A 21134-nucleotide genomic window follows, 5' to 3' on the forward strand; every position below is an offset into this window, starting at 1 on the left:
GTGAATCAACAGTAAAAGATAAACAAATTACAGATCTGAAAAAAAAAAGAACAAAAAATTTCAGATCTAAAATTAAAAAGATAAAAGAGAGATGACGCGGCGAGACAAAGGCGAAACGGCGGAACGGCGGAACGGCGGAGGCGGAACGGCGAAGGCGGAACGGCGAAGGCAGAACAGCGAAGGCAGAATGGCGGAACGGAGAAGGCGGAACGACGGAAGCGAAGGAGCAGAAATCGTGAAAATTTTCTTTCACAGCTCAAAAGAAATCGTGGAGAAGAAGAATGATTGAGAGAAATAAGAAAAATCGTATAAAAGAAAGAAATTTGAAGTACAAGTTATTAAAGTAAGAAAATGAGGTAGGTAAAGTAAAGATTTAACTTGTCCTGTATAAAAGTAAATGGGCTGCCAAAATCAGTATTTTATATAAAAAGCCCAAAGAAGAATTCTTGTGAGAAGCCCTCAAGCCTATGCCTAGGGCCCGAAAGTTTGAAGGCCCCATAAAAATATGAGGTCCTTTTAAAAAGAGTAATCTACGTAACTGTATAAAAATATTATTGACTTTTCATGCGGTACTTTTTTTGTTAAGAAAATAACATGCAATACAATTTTTTGAACAAAATAACAATTTATACGTGTCAGGCCTGCTTACGCATGAACATGTGCACCACATGCTTGATAGGAGTAGAAATACTCCTATTTTCTAGATACTTTCAGGTCTTTTTAATGCGTATTTAATGTCGAATTCATGTTATTTGTGGGTCTTATTGTTATGTCCAAGCTTTTCAGGTATATGCATGAAAACGGATGATTTCGGAGCTTATTAGAGTGATTTTGGACTTGCGGAGGACTCGGGAAGCATTTGAAGCAAAAATCAAAGGGTTGAAGCCGAAATCAGTGAGTGCACGTCGTGCACCTATAGGGCACGTTGAGAGCACGTCAGAAAAGGGAGTCCAGGCTTTTTGGCAAGCCATTGCACGGCATAGGGCACGACGTGCCTAGAAAAAATGGAACCGCACGACGTGCGGTCTTGCTGTGCACGTCGTGCGGTGTTGAAGTATTGAAGGGCACGACGTGCCCTTGGCTCCTGCACGTCGTGCCCCCTTCGACTGCTGCCCCAGAAAGTGACGTTTTGGCCCCCGATTGACGCGTAAAGACCTGGGTATTTTGGGAATTTCACAAAGCCCGAAGATTAGAAGAAACCCTAGTATAAATACACTTCTTAATCATTGTATCGGGGTTGGCGATTTTGTTTTTCAGATATTAGAATATAGATTAGCAACCTTAGTTTTCTTTATTCATTAGTATTTTGTTGGATTATCGATTTTATTGAGTTCTTCATTATTTCTTATTGTCGATTACTGTTAGCTTTCTTCGAACAAGGTACGATTGATTTTAATTTTATATTCAGTATTTTATTTAATCGCAGAATGAATCTTTCACTTATTGATTTTAGTTATTTCATTATTATGTCTAGCTAAACCCTTCGTTGGGGATTATTAATCGAATTATGTCTGTTTAATTGAATTGAATTTATGGGTTTTTGTTCTTGATGGGTTTTAATTATTGTGCTTAACGCTTAGCCTGAACTGATCACTTAGTCTATGCCTTTTGTTTTAGTTTTAACTCGAGAGAGTAAAATTGGAATAGAACAATATAATTAAGAACGCATGAGTTAATTGTGCGAGAGTGAATTAACGAGTGCGGGTTCCTTGAATTTGCTTAACAACCATTAAATTGATTTATACATAGGTTAATCATTGTGCGAGAGTGAATAATTAATCTAGTATTAGTAAGTTTAATGCTTTTGCCTGTAATTGCTCGAGAGAGAATTCTAGGTGCTTTAGATTAGTTCGAACCTCATCAGAACAATACAATCCATAACCCAAATCAAGTCAACAGCATAACAAAGATTAATAATCCCTGCCTTTCCCATTATTGTTAAAACACCGTTTGAATTACAGCTTTAGTTACTTTAAAATTACAATTGCTAATTTTTGTCTTTTAATTACACAACAAACAAAACTATCTTTTCGGCTATTCGAATCGAGTTCCTTAACTGGTTGTCTTTAGAGCTTTCTCTGTGGGTACGATATCCGGACTTCATAGTCTGTATTACAAGTTGGCATACGTACGCTTGCGTATTTTTACCAACAATGCTCCACTGACCTGCGGATGACGCGCGGGTCAGCTACCTTTCTATTTTTTTTATTAAATCAAAAACTTTTATTTAATATTTAAATTTTGCCTCACATTTAAAACAAATGGTTATCTTTTTTTTTCATCTTTTCTATTTATTTATTTATTTAATATTTAAATTTAAAATACTAATATTTTAATACATTTCAAAATACTAATATTTATTTACTTATTTAATATTAATTTTAATTTTAAAAATATAAATATATTAAAATTTAAAAATACATATAATTTTTTTTTCGTCTCATAAAAATAGAAAAAATAAATATTTTTTTTTGTCATGAAAAATAAAAAAGTAACCACATTTATTGTTAATTAAAGATAAAATTATCAAATTATCCTCATGATTCTATTATGTATAAATTATATATGTATTAAGTGTATATATATATATATATATATATATATATATATATATATATATATCATGTATAAATGATGTATTAACGATTTATCTATTTAGTACATTTTAAAAATATATTTATTATGTATAAGTTATGTATTAAATATGTATTGAAAACGCATTAAGTATGTATCGGAGGTGTATCAAATATGTATATAAAATATATATGTAAAACATGTATTAAAAATTTTCAAACAATGAACATGTATCAAATATGTATCAGATATATATTTGATATTTATCGGAGACGTATCAAATATGTATCGGAGATTCATTAAATATATTTTTCAAATACCATTTGTATGTATCAAATATACAGTGGTTGATTCAATTAAATATTCGACAAGTCTCTGATATGTATAAAAATATTAGTAATACAACTTAAAAAGACATAAAAAATAAGGAAAAATTTTCGAAAAACGAATATGTATCAAATATGTATTGGAAATATTTTAAATGTCTTTTGTATGTATCAAATTGATTCAATTAAATCGAAAAAAATAAAAAAATAAAAAATAACAATTTTAAAAGTTTAATTAATTAAACTTCAATTTACTATATCTAATTTATTTTTTTAATTAAAAATTTTAGAAAATTTATATTAGTATTTTTTAGGTGGTTTAATTAATTATATTTTTAAAATTAATATTGGTATTGGTATTTTTTCAATTTTTTCAATTAATTCAATTATTTATATTTTTTAAAATTAAAATAAAATATTAGTATTTTTGTAAATTTATAAAAATCAGATTATTTTTGGCATAATTTAAATAAATAAATAAACTTATTTTATAAAAATATATATACAAATAGTATTTTATTATAATTACAAACAAAATGAATCTTTTTTGTTGTGTTCACTCTATAAGAGTGAACACATCATTTAACTGACCCGCAGTTATAAGTGCAAAAGCTGACGCGCTAATGTCAGCACGCATAGTGACGCGCACTGACATCAGCAAAAATGGATATTTATTGTAATCTTTTGGTGTTATCTGGTACATATGTTATTTTTTGGATAAAAAATATAACCATGTAATTTGGGTCTAAAAGAGGCTTAGTTCTGTAATTAAACTTTTTAAAAAGTCATGTATTTCAAAAAGGGCCAATTACTTAAAAAATTCCTATCTTATAATATTTTTTCGTTCATACCCTGACCTAGGAAAAAGTTCATTTGTACCCTTTTTTTGATTTTTTATTTTCGTCTCTACCCTAAACAGCTAATTTGACCTCTTTTCATTTGAAAAAATATTCAAAATGATCCTTTATATTTAGTTTATATTCTAATAAAATATTAATATTATTAATCATTTATAATGTTTTCATCCTTTAGTTAATTTAATTGTCAAGAATTTAAATTTTAGGGAAGAGATGAAAATGAAAAATCAAAAAAAGGGTACAAATGAACTTTTTCCTAGGCGAGGGTATAGACGAAAAAATTTTACAAGGTGAGTTTTTTTTTAAGTAATTAGGCCTTTCAAAAATTATGAAATCTATTTTAATGACAAGTACTAAATTTTTATGAATTTATCGGCTCGTTTAGTAATAGATGTTAGAATTTTTATTTTAAAGATTAAAAGAACCCCATAGTAATATAAATATAGTTTCCAACTGATACCAACAAAACTATTATTATGTAATTTATATATTTTTCTTTATCTAATGCCTAATCTCTCTCTATTTATATACTAAATAAAAAAAGAGGAAATTAAAATGTATGTTGAGTTTTAATTCTCTAATTAAACCATAGAGTAAAGCAACCGACTTTTTAAATATAAGGAAATAGGATTGAGATTCTCTCAAATTCAAAATGAACTTGAGGGGTCATGTTCACAATCTACACCGTTCGTTTTACAATGAACGGTATAGATTAATTTGAATAAAATTGTATATTTTTAATCTATATCGTTCAATTTATAATGAGCGGTGTAGATCATTAACATGACCCCCTCAAGTTCAAAATGAACTTGAGGGAATCCCAATCCAAGGAAATAATAGTAATTATTATCTAATGTGAAGAGAGTTTTGATTATCCCTAAAAAAGAAATAATATGAAATAATGAGCATAAACTGCATATATATTATCATTTATAAAATCAAAATATATTAATTTCTTTAATATATTCAATTTCTATTTTGAAAAAATGTATTTATAAATTTATTTTAAAAAAAATAAAATAATTATGAATTTATTATAGTATAATAAATAATATTAAACATTTTCAGAATCCATATTTTTTAATAATTTTATGGATTTTTTGGAAGCTAAATGATGGAGTCTGCCATCTGATCCGGTGGATTAACCTGCAAAACAGGATGAAAGCTAACCGGACGATGATGATCCGATTAACTCTCCTATGCTAAAGTCAGTTTGGCTTTGAATAGTGATTATAGTATATGAATATAGTTGTGTGTTTAGGCATACCTCAAACTCTTATATAGTAGTTGAATGTATACCTTGTGGATGTTGAATAGGAAAGTGATTCCTATTTAGTTGGGTTTGACCTTTAATAGGAGTGTAGTTCCTTATTCGGATGAACCTATTCAGGAATATCTTACTAAATAAGCATATCTTCTTAAGTCGGAGTTTATCTTCATAAGTTGAAGTTTGTATCCAAATAGGAAAGATCTTCGTGAATATGGTCGTTTGGGCGAATCCCTAGGTTGACGCGTTTTATCCGAGTCTTCAGAGTATTCAGCCTTATCTTCGTGATTTGACTTACTACTTCAGTCAAGGCGAATCTCATGTATTAGGTTGTATCTAGCTTGGCCCTTTGGGCAAGTGTCCGATATCGTCTGAGGATAGATCTCCTGCGACTCGGCTCCATAGTACTTATGATAGGACCCGGTGTCCATCATTAGCCCCCCCGCAAGTGAGCTAAACTCATGATATTTATGCTTTGGTAAAATTTTAGCTTTGTTTGAGGCGAGTCGATTCATGTTTTGGCGTGTCGTTTCACTTGTCCTTCGAGATTTCCATACTTCTGTTATCTGTTATGTGTCAATCATTGGTCTTTGTTGTCTCTTGTTTAAGACAAGTGTCTCTTTGTGACTTTTCATGTTCTCTCAATCCCATATTTCAACCATTGTCTTCTTCTCCACGCAGTTCATCTCAGTTTACTCGCATTTCTGAGCATTTAGACATTTTTTGTTTTTTTTCTTCTCATTAGTATTCTCCGAACTTTATTTTTCAGGTAACTTTCGAATAAGTTTTAAAGCTTCTTGCGTTTTGTCTTGTTTTCATCATCATTCAGGTAGCAGTCGTTTTTCTTCCTTAGTGTTCTTCAATTTCTGGGTATTTTTTCCAGTTTTTGGTGTTCTTCACTTTCTGGGTATTTCTACCCATTTTGATTTTCTTTTCCTTTAGGTTTTCCGTGGATATTTGTTTGCGTTGTATTGGCCCTAGATGGCGGCTAGGAGGGTAAAGACAGAGTTCGCCTCTATGGATATTACCGACTTTTGTCTCGATCAAAATGAAGTTCGAGATATTTATTTTAAGTATAATTTTTCTTTTGAGCATAGAGTTAGGTTATCCAGTTACTGGAAGCTCACTTTTGGGTCTTCTGGCTCGTCTTGTGAGCCTGTAGTTTTTGAAGAGCAGCTCGCCGCTAGTCTTCGGTTTTCTTTAGATTCTTTTTTGGTAGAATTATGTAGGAATTTGAATATTGCTATTGGAGAACCTATTATGGGACTATTCAAGTCATTCTTGCTTTTGTAGAGGCGTGTAGGCTTCTGGTCAATCTCTTTCCTTTAATGTCTTCTATCATTTTGTCGAATGGAGGAAGTGTGATAGCTGTTTTGTCTTTACTATCGGTAGGAGGGGTCGATTTTTCATTTATTTGCCATGTTTAGACAACTGTTGGAGGAAACGATATTTTATAGTTATTCATAAGTTTGTCTTCTCCCGATTTCTGGATTGTTTTTCCGTCTTTCGTGTTCATAATTATCCATCGCCCTTGAATTTGTCTGAGTCTATTCGTTCACAATTTCTGGATGGTTTTGTACTCATTCCATGATGGCTTTTCAGGACAAACACTCTTATAATAAAAATCTAGCAAGTAATTGCCAATTAGGCTTTATGGGCTGTTTCTTTAACTTGAGTCTTGCTATATTTAATTTCTAATCCAAGATTCAGTTTTTGAATAACCAAAATTAATACCAGCTTATATCTGACTATGAACTTGAAATAAATATATTAATCAACTTTCTAAAAGAGTAAATCATCACCAACAACCTAAACCCTAAACTAAAGCCTCTTTTCAAGTTGTTTGTTACTGTTAGAGAACGACGTAAGATTGCAAAATGAATTATTGATTGGCTATCTAGTTGGTTTTTTAAATGCATGAAGTATCTATGAATTAAAGCCGCCACCAATTCTAGATATAAAGTCTAAAATGATTAGTACTATTAAATTCAGGACGACGTACGTCATGCTTGGTTGCAGGGACCATGATTGTGCGTCGGTCGGTTTGGTCATCAAATCCAACAAAATCAAAATAACAAAAACCGAAATAGTACACTTTTTCATAACTGAATTATGACCAAACTAGAGTATTATCTTGGTTAGGTATAGGTTATTTGAATTAACTAAATAACCAAAATTCATTTAATTAAATAATTAATTATTAAAAGATTAAATTAGTATTTTGTAATTAATATACAACTTCAAGGGAAACTAGTATCTAAATCTAAAAAAACATTTATAAAAATATTTCAATTTTTTTGAAATTACAAAAGTAACATTATGTAAATATAATTTGATTAATTAGGCCAGTTTGGTTAATTTAGACAAAATTGCATACGGAAAATTGAACCAGACCAAATTAATCCAACTTTTTAAAATTGAAAACCGAACCGGATTAACTGAAATCCGAACTAAATTAAAATTTTAGTTTGGTTCGGTCGGATAATCGGTTACACTTGAAAAGTGCCCACCCCTAGCTGGGGCATATATAAGTAGAAGCTTAAAATATAGTCTTATATTAAGCTACTCTAAAATTCAATTCCATATCTTTGTAGAATTCTTCTCATCAAGTCACAATGCACCACTATTTTGCAGCTTCTAACAGGTTTGTGCTAGCTTCATTAATTAGTTTTTAAATCTGTTTTCTTGGTATAATTTTCTGATTCATAAGGATTAAATGGTCTTATAAAGGTCCAAAAGAAAGTTTGGATTTTGCAAGAAATTGTTTTAGTTAATTTGTATTGTTTTGTTGAGTTAATTAGAATGGAAGTTCCACAAGTTCTTCACATGAATGGAGGAGAAGGACAAAACAGCTACTACAGAAACTCATTGTTTCAGGTTTAGTCTCCCTGTTTCCAATTACATACCCATCATTTCCAATTTATTGTTCTTTAATGAGTAAAAGACCAATCCAGTTTCTGAACTTGTTATTCGAGGTCACATAATTCTCTTTCGACAATTTTAATAAATTAAGGATAATAATTTTTTAGTTTTGGATCGATTAAGTACAAAATTGTATAATCTGAACAAAGCGCGACCGAGATGGCCCAATTTTATCCTTAATTGACTTAAAAATAAATAGTATTTTCATTAATTGACTAAAAATTGAGATAATTGTCCTTAATCGATCAAAATGTTCAAAAGTGAGTTTTTTGATTTCGAGTCACAAATTTAGAAACTGGGTTGATCCTTTGCTCATTATTTAATAGAGAATAGCGGATTATTAGTCACAATTGTACCAAACATTAACATATTCTTTCAAATTGATACTTTAATTTTAATTAGTATTTTTTAAAACCATTAACCGTTTCAAGTAACTTGAGCTATGAGTTTTATAAATCTTGGCGCAAAACTCAAGTACTAATTTTGGCTAACATGTAATAACCCAAAATAATTAGTCAAATCAATTTTGAAAATATATTAAATTGACTTTGAAAAATTAAATAGATTTTTAGTGAACCGATCAAATTGGAATAAATCATATCTTTTGAAAGGTTTGGATGCAATTTCAAAATGTCAAAAAAGTTTGGATATTTTCATAATTTTTTTTTTTAAAAAGTTGAAATACTTTGATTAAAATTTTGGTATCACTTTGGTACAAATTAAAATCTCGGTATCATATTAAAAGATATGATTAAAATTTTGTACCACTCGGATTTTTAACCCGAAAATTTCTTTTCCCTCCTTGTTCCTTGCAGAAGAAGGTGATTCTGAAAGCCAAGCCTATATTAGAAGAAAGCATATCAGAACTCTGTCGAACAAACTTACCGAAATGTCTTAAAATGGCGGAATTGGGATGTTCTTCAGGACCTAATGCACTATTACCGCTATGGGAAATCATACAAACAATCGATTCCGCTTGTTGTGAGCTGAACAAAAAACCGCCCATGTTACAGGTTTTTCTGAATGATCTTCCGGGGACTGATTTTAATACAATTTTCAGGTTATTAGTTCCAAGGTTTCAGGAGAAGCTGAAGCAAGAAAAAGGTGGCGAATTTGGAGGGTGTTTTATATCTGCTAGTCCTGGAAGTTTTTATGGAAGACTATTTCCACCACAATCTTTGCATCTTGTTCATTCTTCTTGCAGTGTCCATTGGTGCTCTCAGGTCCATTCATATACTGAGTTTTTTAGATTTTGTTTTATTTTTAACTTGGAGTCTATTATCATTATAAATTACCTCTTGAATTTATTAATTTTAATAAATCAATTAGCCCCCACAACTTATTTCTCAAGTTGACTATTTATATATTAATTGATAAAATTGATAAATTCAGAAGCCGGTCTAAAATAATCTTATCTACATTAAAAAAATGCATATTTTTTTCATGTTTTGGTAATAAATGAGACATTAGAAACCTGGTTGTCAAAATCAGGAGCTTGGTTGTTGACTTTTTAAAATATTAAGAGCATTATTTGAATTTTTTCGGACGTTGAGGGCTTACTTGATCCTGTAAATAAATTTTATGGGCATGAATGACTCTTTTTCCATTCGTTAATAGGTTAAAGTAGCTGATTTTGAAAGATTTGGGTAGAAAAAGATTTAAATATTCTAAAATGGGATAAACTAGTCAATTTTAAGTTTTTTGGTTATAACTGACAAAACTCGCAAATGTTTGGTATTTTTATTGAAATCAATCCTTATTTAAAATCAAAAGCATATTTTTGTCTTTTTTTGGATATTAAATTCGTATTTTTTATTTATCAACAGCACATTCTTAATTCTATAGAATTAAGTCCTTTAATCTAGAGGTGGCCATGGGCCGGGTCAGCCCGTGAACCGACTCAGAACCGGCCCGGTCAAACCCGGCCCGGAAACGGTCAAATCCGGAACCAGACTAAAACCGGCCCGGAACCGTATAAAAGATGGTTCCGGGCCGATTCCATATTTGTTGAACCGTAAACCGGCGGTTTCGGGCCGGAATCGGCGATTTAAAGGTCGAACCCGTTTATAAAAAAATATATATTGTATACTAAAAATATATATAATATCTTTATCATATAATATATTTACTTTTGCAATAAAATATATATGTTATATTTGTGTTTTAGTTAAATTTTTGGTTAATATTTTATTTTTTTTTAAAAAAAAATTATTTTCTTATAATACTATCTCCGTGAGTTATTTTATTGTTAAATTACATTTTTTAGTAATTAAATTTTAATTTTGTTTTAATTTTTTTTCTAAACCATCCTAAACCGGAACCGGAACCGTTCGGTTCCGAACCGTCATGGAACCGTCTCTTAGGCGGTTCCGGGCCGGTTCCACTTTTTTTTGAACCGTGACCCGGCGGTTCTGAACCGAAATCGCCGGATTATGAACCGTGGCCACCTCTACTTTGATCACATAAATGAATTGTGTGCGCTTCACATACTGGTATTGCAACTATAATAGTTTTTTTTATTTTTATTTTTACTTTAGTTTTATTAAAATTTAGTCCATTTTCTTTTTTTGTTGACATTAAGCCCGCAAATCTATTTTTCGATAATTGATATTATTAATATTTTTGTGAAGGAGGGACCCTGTGTTCACAAAATTATAAATGTAAGGACTAAATATAAACAAACGAAAGTTTATGGATCTAATGCCAAACCCAGGAGAGTGCATGGACCAAAAAATATATTATGCCTATAAATTACATAATCAAATTGACAAATTCAAGAGCCGATTTATCTGGGTTTTTTCCCAAATAATTCCTCCATAAAAAACTTATTCCCAAATGGTGCTTCTGGCTTGAATCCGCAAGTCAGACTTGCGGATTGACCCATGAATCCACAAGTCTGACTTGCGGATTCAAGCCAGAAACCCTTAATCACTCGATTAAGGGTGATTAACCCTTAATCGAGTGATTAAGGGCTGACACCAATCATTGGGAGACAATTTTGTCTCCCAATGATTGGTGATTGGGATTAATGATTGGGCATTTAGTGCCCAATCATTAATCCCAATATATCAATAAAAAAAATTAATTTATATATTAATCTATTTTAACAAATACCTACTAATTTAAAATTGATAAAAATATTAAACATTAAAAATTAAATACAAATTATAACATTTGTAATAATTTAAAATAACAATATTATTTTAAAATTGTTTACAAGTACTAAAACTAGTCACGATATCGAGCCGGTTTCCGCATGCGGGTTCTCATGTCATAACCCTGCTGAGTGCGTCGGTGACGTGAGGTATCAGTCACAGGGTTATAGTCGCCACCGTCACCCTCGTCACTGGTATCAGAATCGTCGTTGTCTTCTGAATCGTCACTGTCTTCGTCTGTAGGCTGCTGTGGCTGTTCAATAACTGGAGCTGGAGTAGTGTCTCGCAGATCCTGCGAGGTGATGTCCGGATACAGGGTAAAACCAGGAGGCGTAAAATGCTGAAACCGATCACCGGAAAACGGATCAGCAGACAGATCTGCACTAGAGCACCACGGCTCCGTAGTCGAGAAATACATCTGCGAAGGATCTTGAGCCTGAGGCGACCCAGAAGGTGGTACCTGATGTGACGATGACGCCTGTCCTGCAGTAGGTGCGGCGGGATAGTAGAACAACTGTTCAATGAAATCCGACTCTGTCGACGTACGCCATGGGACATCTGAATGCGTCGGCGGTGCAGGCCATGACTGATCTGACTCTGGCTGAGCCGGCGTACCTAGTGGAGTATATCCCATCTCTCCCAGATATGAATGGAAAGACGGAATCGGCGGCTGGCGAACCTGAATAATGAATTGATTAGATTTATAAACTGAAATAGAAGATTATAAATTACAAATATAATAAAATAGGTCGAACCTGTGAATCAGATGGCGCAAAAGGATCTCGAGTGTTGGCAAATGTCGTATGTCTAAAAGATGAGTCACTATACGGCATCGGCGCCGGGGGGACCTGAACAACGTAACTTATTAAATTGTAAACTAAAAATGTAAATTATAAATTAACTACAATAATAATAAAGTAACTCAAACCTGTGACTCAGATGGCCCTGGTCGATCCTGAGTGGTCGTAAAGGTCGTATCTCCAAAAAATGAGTCAACATACGGCATCGACGCAGGCGGGACCTGAAACTATAACATCGGGTAGCACTAAGCGTAAGAGCATAAAATACGAGTTAATCAAGTGAAATAGTATATTAAATTTTCTCAAACCTGTGGATATGATGCTTGGGGTGTCGCCCCGGAGGTTGACCCGTAATGTTGTCTTTCCCAGTAGTCCGCCTGCGGTATGTCTGAGGTACCCGCCACCTCCGTGTGAAAAAATAATGGCTCTGGGATAGGGTACACATGCTCTGGACGGGGCTGTGGAGGCATTCTGCGTGGCTGTCGACGCCGTCCTCTAATAGAGCTTAAATCGACCTGACAGGGAGGGAGCGGAGGCAGCTGGTATGGTTGGTCGGCTGGCTCAGGAGGGGGAAGTGTGACGTCCCTGCGATCCTCCATGGTAGCAAGCTGAGAACTTCGTGCACCAAACCTAATCCTGCGAGCGGCACTCGAACTGGCCTCCCCCGTAACATGGGTTCTCTCCTGCAAATCGCGTTGTGACAATATACAATAAACTGTCACTAATATTATTAATGAAAATTAATAAAATGTAAATAGTTTTAATTTACAAAATACGTACACTAGTGCCAGCCTCTGCACCCTGAAGTGTAATCCATCTCCGGCATCGACGCCTATACCAGTCCATGTACTGGGAATGGTAATGGGGTGGGTGCTGAAGCTGCCGGCCCTGAACTACAAACGCGTTTCTATTGTTCCAAAGTTGCACCCAGTAGTCCATCTCATATGCGAAGCTCGAGGAACCCCGGTAGCGGACGTTGTGAAGCTCCTCAGTCTGCAAGGGGGGCAACGGAATAGGCTGAACTAGGCCGAACTGCTGAAGCACCCTGTCTGGCTGGTGCCACTCCACAATGTTATAGTAAATGAGTGGGACTCGCGCACGCCAGAGATGTGCCCCATCAAGGTACTCTCGAGGGATCGAGCTGGGAATATCGTCAGAATATGGCTGCCAGTGGATCTGGACAATAAAATTGAACACACTGTCAAAATGTGGTTAATTATGTAAAATTAAACTGAAATAACTACAAAACTTACATCCTCGTATCGCAGGCCATCCAAAATTAATCTCACGGCATGGATGCTGTGCCTTGGGACTGCCCGACGATCCCTACGCCCGCCCCACCTGTTAAAAAATACATTGACAAATAAATACATTGATTTACAAAAATATTATAAATACTAGTAAGTACGCACCTGTCACCCAAAGGTAGATCCTCTGCTATTATTGGGGTCAGCAGTTGGGGTCGAAGTGGCCTCAGTCGCTCGAACGCCCATAGCTGTACAATCCACAGAGGACCTCCTATGTTACGTCGGCGTTTGTGCATCCGTGTGGAAATGCACATCTCGTGGTATAAATGGGCCAAAACTGCAGATCCCCAGCTGATAGTCCGTAAATCATGTAAATTTGCTAAAAGGGGTAAAATTCTCAAACCCAAATGACCACTGTTCAGGTCTGGGAAGCACAAAGTCTGTAGAGCAGCCCATAGGTACGCCCTAACCGCCCATTCAACATGTTCAGGTGTAGCATAGGCCGGTAAACTAGTAAAATCGCGGAACTCACTATACAGCCACCTGGACCCAACCCAAGATGTACCCTCTGACTGAGAGAGCTCTAACGGTCTCCCTAACAGGGCAACACCCCTATCCTGCCAGTCGTCCACCCTGTCTCCAGTCACAGCCGTCCCATCAATGGGGAGTCCAGTAAGGATCGCTATATCCTGCAAAGTGATCGTGCACTCCCCATCTGGAAACATGAATGTATGCGTCTCAGGCCTCCACCTCTCCACTAATGCTGTGATAATGGACATGTCGAGCCGATATTGTCGCATCCTGATGAAACCAGAGAGCCCTGTCCGGCGGACTCCTTCCTGGATGCGTGAATCTATCGAACCAAAGGAGGGCAACCCTACACTTGTCCGCGAACCTAGGACACTTACGTCCTCCTGAAAGAAAAATTGTATACAAAGTCAGAGCTTCATTGAGCACATTACCAAATTAATATGGAAATAATAAAATAGCATTACTTACAGGGTGATCCCAAGTGTAAGACGATATGTGATTGTATTGTTGAGTCAGAAGTTCGTCATTTAAAGGTCCAGGCTGAAAGTACTCAGGCTGGTAGTGACCACCGGGGGCAGCCATTGCTGCAAAAAATATGGCATAATTGATATCATTAACTACATAAACATGCCACAAAGGGGATTTTCATTTTAAACAATCTGATTGTTGAAAATAATGACATTACATTAAGAAAAATAAATACATTAAATTAACAACAAATTAATGACATTACATAAAGGGAAAATCGTGAAATTACATGAAGGAAAAAAAACAACATTACATGAAAGGAAAATAATGACATTACATGGCAGATTATCATTTTAGGCATCTCTAATCCTATTAGTGCAAGTTCTGGCATTATGGCCCCTATTTCCACATTTACTACAAAAATTTGGGCTACGGTCCTCTCTATAAGTTTGATCCATTTCATTTCTAAACCGTTGATTTACTGGTCGTCCCTTCTTTCTAGCCCAGTCAGGATTTGGCACAAACGGGAGGTCGTTCGGTTTTATCCAACGCTCACGGTCACATAATGAATGAAAAACGTGACTCCAAGCTTGGATTGCGTTTTGGTTCCGATAGTGCGACCCAATGTAGTCATGAGGGTTCAAATTCTCCTTTAAGCACACCGCCATAGCATGAGAGCAAGGCACCTTCAGCTGCTGAAACTTACCACACGCGCATTTTTTTTATGGAGGTTTACTGTATGGACATTTCCGCCGGCTTGATTATTATTATTCTTCTTAGTCACCACTTCACACGTCATTGTGGTCATGTCATACGGCTGGACAACATGAGTACGAGACTTGTCTCCTGCTTTTCGCAATAATTGGATGCAGATTGGCGTGTACTCAATGTCCTTGTCGATCAATGACTTATAAAAATTCCAACGGGAAATGTATTTTTCGACAAGCTTACGGAAAATAGCTTCAATCATTGCGGTGATAGGCAGCCCTCTGATATTCTTGAGCGTTGCATTAACAGACTCAGCATAAGTTATTGTCATCGCATTGTGACGTTGTCCGTTGACGTCATACGCCCTTGCCCACTGATTTTTCTTCAATACTTCCTTATTCATCAAATATTTATACCCATCAGGCGATTTGATCTTCATAATTTTCATATACCGTGTGAATTTTTTTTCTGGTAAGCCCGTCCTGTACATCGCCAAAAATTTAATAAAAAAATTCAATTTTTCCATAATATCGCAATATACGAACATAGATTATTAAAGCGCAATGATTTTACCTGCTTTTTCTGCCAGTTTTTTCAAATCCTTATCTCTGAAATGAGTATTGAAATTACTCGCTAAATGCCTTATGCAAAACATGTGAGAAACACCCGCCCACTCCGGGCGCTTCAAAACAGCTATTATTCCACCAGCGCGATCCGAAATAATTGCCACTTTTCTCTCCTTGATAACATGCTCCCGGAGATGACTCAAAAAATATTCATAGCTTGCTGCGCTCTCCGATTCGACAAGTGCAAAGGCAAGTGGCATTATGTGATTGTTTCCATCTATCGCCGATGCGATCAACAAGGTCATTGTGTATTTTCCATACAAATGAGTCCCGTCAACGAATAGCACAGGTTTCAAAAAAGCAAATCCAGCTGTCATCGGGTAGAAGGTCCAAAACATTCTGCGAAACATTCTCACTCGGGGATTTTGCGAGTGGTTTGTGTAAATTGGATCGCCTGTTTAATAGAATTTGAACATAATTAGAGACGGAACACAATTGTCTTGGCATGGACATAATAAAATACAGATTGTACTTAAAAATGTACCTTCTGCATGCCAGAATGATCCGGGATTTGTGACCTTCACATTGGCCATGAAGCTACAAACTTCGGCGAAAGAGTCCTTCCAGTTTCCGTAGGCGCTGCATATTGCCTTCTCCTTAGCTAACCAAGTTCTTTTATAGGTAGGCATTACAGAAAATCTTTCCCAAATACCAGCCATCAGCGTCTTGATGCGAATGTCGCGTTGTTCCAACACCAGGTCCTTGATAAATTCTACGATTTGACTAGACTTAAAGTTTCGATGGTCGCGACCTGTCATAAAATGATCGCACGTGTGTGGCCCTATATATTTTGTCAGGGTCCATGTATGATTTGTCTGTAGTTTGGTTGCTCGCAACCACCATCCGCAGATTTCGTTGTGTCGGCAAACAAACACGATTGTCTTGGGGGTAGTCCGATGAAACTGGTGCTCCTTCCCCATAGCGATTGAATAAGCGGTTGCACAGGTCTCAACAACATCGCGACTTTTGAAGGTCATCCCCGTTTGAAACTCCATTCCTGGCTGCCAAGTAAAATTCGGGGTCTCACCCTCATTCAAGTCAACTACGAAATCGTCAACATTTACACGACTAATGTGTTCAGGGAGCTGCGACTGGTAATGAGTTTGTTCTCCCGAATTGGTCATTCCTAACTCGGCGTCGATGTCTCCTGCATCATCTTCGTCGCTCTCATAAAAGTGTTCGTCTTCATCTTCGTCACTGCTCCTTACTGACTCACTGTCCCACTCTGACTCGCTCGAATCGCTTAACTCCAAATTATCCAGCGAAATTTCAGATCCACCCAAAATCCGGTACTCAACGTAGAACTCCATAATTCGTAGATTTGGACATCTCATAGATTCAGTTAGTATTCCAAATAAATGGTTATTGTCGTGCACTAAAAAGAGTGCGTACGAATCTACTTCACCCCTTACAAATTTAGGCAGTCTGAATAAAATTTGTATAATCTCCACTTCTGAGTTAGTAGAGTTCGGTCCGCTACAAACTGCTCTTTTACAAATGTTAACCAATTCATCGAAATTCATTCGTTCACTGAGTGACATCTCCACTCGACAACCACCGTGATATTCTACTCCACGGGGGGAGTTTACAATTTGCCCATCGAACCATATCAGAAAGGATACATTGAGTGTCGACATTACTACACATTTTTTTACAAAAAATTAATTATCTATATTTAATATTTGTCCATAAATTAAGATAATAATTTCAAATACAAAGCATCTTTTAATCACATTTTACTAGCACTAAATAATTATAACAATTATTTCTAATATTTAACTAACAATATAAAAATAATTTTACTTTTAACTATTATAATTTTTTAATATTTTTAAAAGTTAAATAAAATAGAAAAATTCTTCTAAAAATTACTAATCCCTAACATTTTACTAAAATGTAATTAATTTTTATTATTATCCATTATACTATTTCTTTAAATCATACCATTTTTTTAAATTATACTTGATTCTAGTATTTTATTTAATAATGATAATACTTACTTACCATTTTACATTATAAATACTATATAATAAATCAATAATATTCACAAATAGGATTTTCTAATTTTTTTAAACATTAAACTAACATACTAAAATTTTGTTTATTATTTGACTAATTTTTAGTTTTAATATTCACAGTTATAATAAATACTCTAAAAATATCAATTGAAATTAATTATTAACATCTAATTAACAATTTATATTTAAATTAAAATAAAACATTTACTAACCTCTTGTTGTCCACAAGCAATAATACACTATCCGTTATTAACGCCTAGCTCCGATACGCTGTCCGTCGTTAACGCCTAGCTCCGATACGTTGTTCGTTGTTAATTCCTAGCTCCGATATTTGTAAATTATAAAATTGTAAATTTAAATCAAAAAATTAAAAAGGTTTTTTTTTAAAAAAAAATAAATAGGGTGGCATCCGGGTGTGCTGAAAATGCACACCCGGGTGCCTTATATAACTAAATGTATCCGCAAGTCATACTTGCGGATACATTTAGTCTGATTCCCATGTGGGAATCAGACATGTCTGATTTCCGCATGGGAATCAGAACTGATTCCCGCATGGGAATCAGTTTGACCCTTGACTCGTCAGGGGTCAAACTGATTCCCACAGGGAATCAGTTAATTATCTCCTTAATGGCAATTAAGGAGATTTTTGCTTGAATCCGCAAGTATGACTTGCGGATTCAAGCGGAAGACACCATTTGGGAATATTGTTTTTATGGGGCAATTATTAAAATTTAGTCCATTTTCTTTTTTTTGTTGACATTAAGCCCGCAAATCTATTTTTCGATAATTGATATTATTAATATTTTTTGTGAAGGAGGGACCCTGTGTTCACAAAATTATAAATGTAAGGACTAAATATAAACAAACGAAAGTTTATGGATCTAATGCCAAACCCAGGAGAGTGCATGGACCAAAAAAATATATTATGCCTTTAAATTACATAATCAAATTGACAAATTCAAGAGCCGATTTATCTCTTGAACTGTGAAGTCTTGAGTTCGAACCTCAAACTACATGCCAGTTTTAGAAAAGAGCGATTAATTGAGTTACATTTTTCAATTGAAAATGAAGGTACCTGAAGGGCTTGTAACAGAATCAGGAATTGCAATGAACAAAGGCAATATATGTGTAGCAAAAACAAGTCCTGAAAGTGTATTAAAAGCATATCTGGATCAATTTGAAATGGATTTTACGACATTTCTAAAGTTACGTTCAGAAGAAATTGTTTCTCGAGGTCGAATGATTCTCACTATTACTGCCAAGAATAATGACAATCCACATTGCAAATACGGTTCTGAATTTTGGCCCTTAATTGGGACGACCTTAAGTGATATGGCCGAAGAGGTATTAATTATATTAAATTTTTCTCGAACTTATTTGATATTATTCATCATTTAAAATTAAAATTTTATGATTTAATTTTTTTTTTATAAATAATAATATTATAATCTTAGGTGTTATTTATGTTTATCATTTTTAATTAATTATTTTATGCTTATTCATACCTTGAAGTGAAATTTCATATTTACTCATTAAATTTTTACTATCATGTACTAATACAAAATTTAATTCTTAATAAAAAAACTATAATTATAATTTTCACATTATTTAATTAATTAATTTGTATTATGTACAATTTAATTTAATTGTTCTAGTTTATTAATTTTTAGAAGAATACTATTTATTTTACAATTAGTATACTATTTTTGACATTTATTATTATAATTAATAGTCTGCATGCAAAAATACAGAATTTAGTGATTTATTTTTTAAAAAAATCTAATTTTAAAATGCATTTTCAGTAAAATAATCAATATTTTTAATGGTGAACACTATCAAATAAACTATTAAATTAAAACACTTAACAACTGCATTTTTATCATTTTTAGTACTCAAATTCATTACATAATATTTGTTGCTATACTTTTGATGCAGGGAGTGATTGAAAAATCAATGTTGGACTCTTGGAATATACCATTGTATTATCCATCTGCAGAAGAAGTAAAAAGTTTAATTCAGAGAGAAAATTCATTCACTATTTCACGAGTAGAACAATTTGTGCAGAGTTGGGATGATAATATTGAAGATGGCAACACTGAATTAGTGTTTGATAAATGGGAGAGAGGGAAGCATGTCGCCAATTATATGCGAGCTGCCGCTGAATCCATGGTTGTTACTCGTTTTGGCGACGCCATTATTGATGATTTATTCGAAAGGTTGTCCTTAAAGGTGGCTCATTATTTGGAAAATGGGATGGGTTTGTTTAATCATCTTGTCATTTCCATGACCAAAAAATGATTATTTTCCAGTATTATATATGTAAAGTTCCCTATATATGCCGTGTTTTCTGATTTTCAATAAAATTTACTTTTTTTCCCGCAAAATGCGTATTTGAGTCCTTGTATTTTGTACATTTGATTGATATTAAATCCTTTTTCTTTAAACTTTTAATTTTGTAGACATTAGATTCTTCTACTACGAAAATAAATAGTGTCTGCTTCATATGCTCTTAGTGTGACTAGGATAATTTTTATTTATTCTCACATTTTAACTTTATTGAAGTTAGCCATGCACTTTAAGTTTGATGACAATAAGCTTCTAATAATATTTTTTGTGATAGATGATCCAATTTGTGCAAAATTATAAATTATAAAATTAAGGGTTAATTTCATAAAAAAATACGACCTTTAAACGAAATTTCATTTTAATCACGACTTTTAAAATTCACCATATAAAAACCATGACCTTTCTTTTTTTTACAAATCTATCATTGTAGTGTATTGTTTTTGACTAAGTTCTTCATTAAAACATTAATTATAAACCCAAATTATAAATCGATACCAAATAATATTAACCTTAGGCTAGAGTATGCATAATTAGTAATTTTTCGTCAGAAAAATACACCGAATAAGCCAACTTTTAAAAGTTGTGCTTAAAATGAAATCTCGTGTAAAAGTCGTAATTTTTTATGGAATTAATCCTACATTTAATATTAATAAATAAAATTGCGGAAATCCAATGCTAAAATAGAATAAGTGCATGGACAAATATGCATTGTGCCTTTTCAGATACTAGCGCCGCTTTATGTGTTTCACACGTGATTCATAGTTTGACTCGTCAAATTATTATAGTTATATTTATTATGGATTAGTGTCACACGTGCCCCATAGTGTCAGTCAAATAATAATAATTGTATTTATTATGAATTAAAAAAATTATATTTATATTTAATTAATAATTATTTCTATAATTATAAATTATATTTAAATATCAGATATCAAATGATTATTAAAATAGTAGTTAATTAGCAATAATTTATCTTATTTATAAAGGACATAAATAGAAAATATAAGTAGAAGCTATCAAAGAATAATTAAATAAGTAGTTTATTAAAAGTAGTTTATAGTAATTAGAATTCTAATTGATTAACTAATTATTATTAAATATTTAAATTAGTCTTTAATTAGTACTAAAGATAATTATTTTGACATAATATTATAAGTAATTTATTTTAGTTAGTACTCTAACTTTAGGAATTCTTCAATAGTTAATAATTAATAATTATATTCGATTAAATAAAAAAATATTAATGTAAAAGTGCATGTCCCACTATCTCCCTCTATGCTTTTATATAT

General features: G+C 33.5%; 2 protein-coding genes across 4 annotated transcripts; one reads left to right on the top strand and one right to left on the bottom strand.

Annotated features, from left to right (window-relative positions):
• The first annotated feature begins 7591 nt into the window (after positions 1-7591).
• On the top strand, positions 7592-19873 carry LOC126654624 (probable caffeine synthase MTL3). The gene is made up of 5 exons (XM_050348545.2): positions 7592-7668; positions 7826-7901; positions 8762-9169; positions 18571-18843; positions 19435-19873. Exons 1-5 carry the CDS (start codon positions 7640-7642, stop codon positions 19795-19797), a joined length of 1149 nt encoding a protein of 382 aa, XP_050204502.1. The 5' UTR covers positions 7592-7639; the 3' UTR covers positions 19798-19873.
• Positions 11065-16778, bottom strand: LOC126654625 (uncharacterized). Of its 3 annotated transcripts, XR_008789579.1 has the most exons (4): positions 15966-16778; positions 15429-15875; positions 11857-11949; positions 11691-11780 (listed from the first exon to the last, which is right to left on the bottom strand). XR_008789579.1 is itself a non-coding variant. In XM_050348549.2 (3 exons), exons 1-3 carry the CDS (start codon positions 12105-12107, stop codon positions 11175-11177), a joined length of 777 nt encoding a protein of 258 aa, XP_050204506.1. In that variant the 5' UTR covers positions 12108-12158; the 3' UTR covers positions 11065-11174. The 3 variants fall into 3 exon arrangements, 2 of the variants coding, with proteins under 2 accessions (XP_050204506.1, XP_050204505.2); XM_050348549.2 differs by lacking the exons at positions 15429-15875; positions 15966-16778 and adding an exon at positions 12030-12158 and having other exon boundaries at positions 11065-11780; XM_050348548.2 differs by lacking the exon at positions 11691-11780 and having other exon boundaries at positions 11809-11949.
• Positions 19874-21134: the final 1261 nt, after the last annotated feature.

Source organism: Mercurialis annua, linkage group LG7, assembly GCF_937616625.2.
Source record: "Mercurialis annua linkage group LG7, ddMerAnnu1.2, whole genome shotgun sequence".
NCBI lineage: Eukaryota > Viridiplantae > Streptophyta > Magnoliopsida > Malpighiales > Euphorbiaceae > Mercurialis > Mercurialis annua.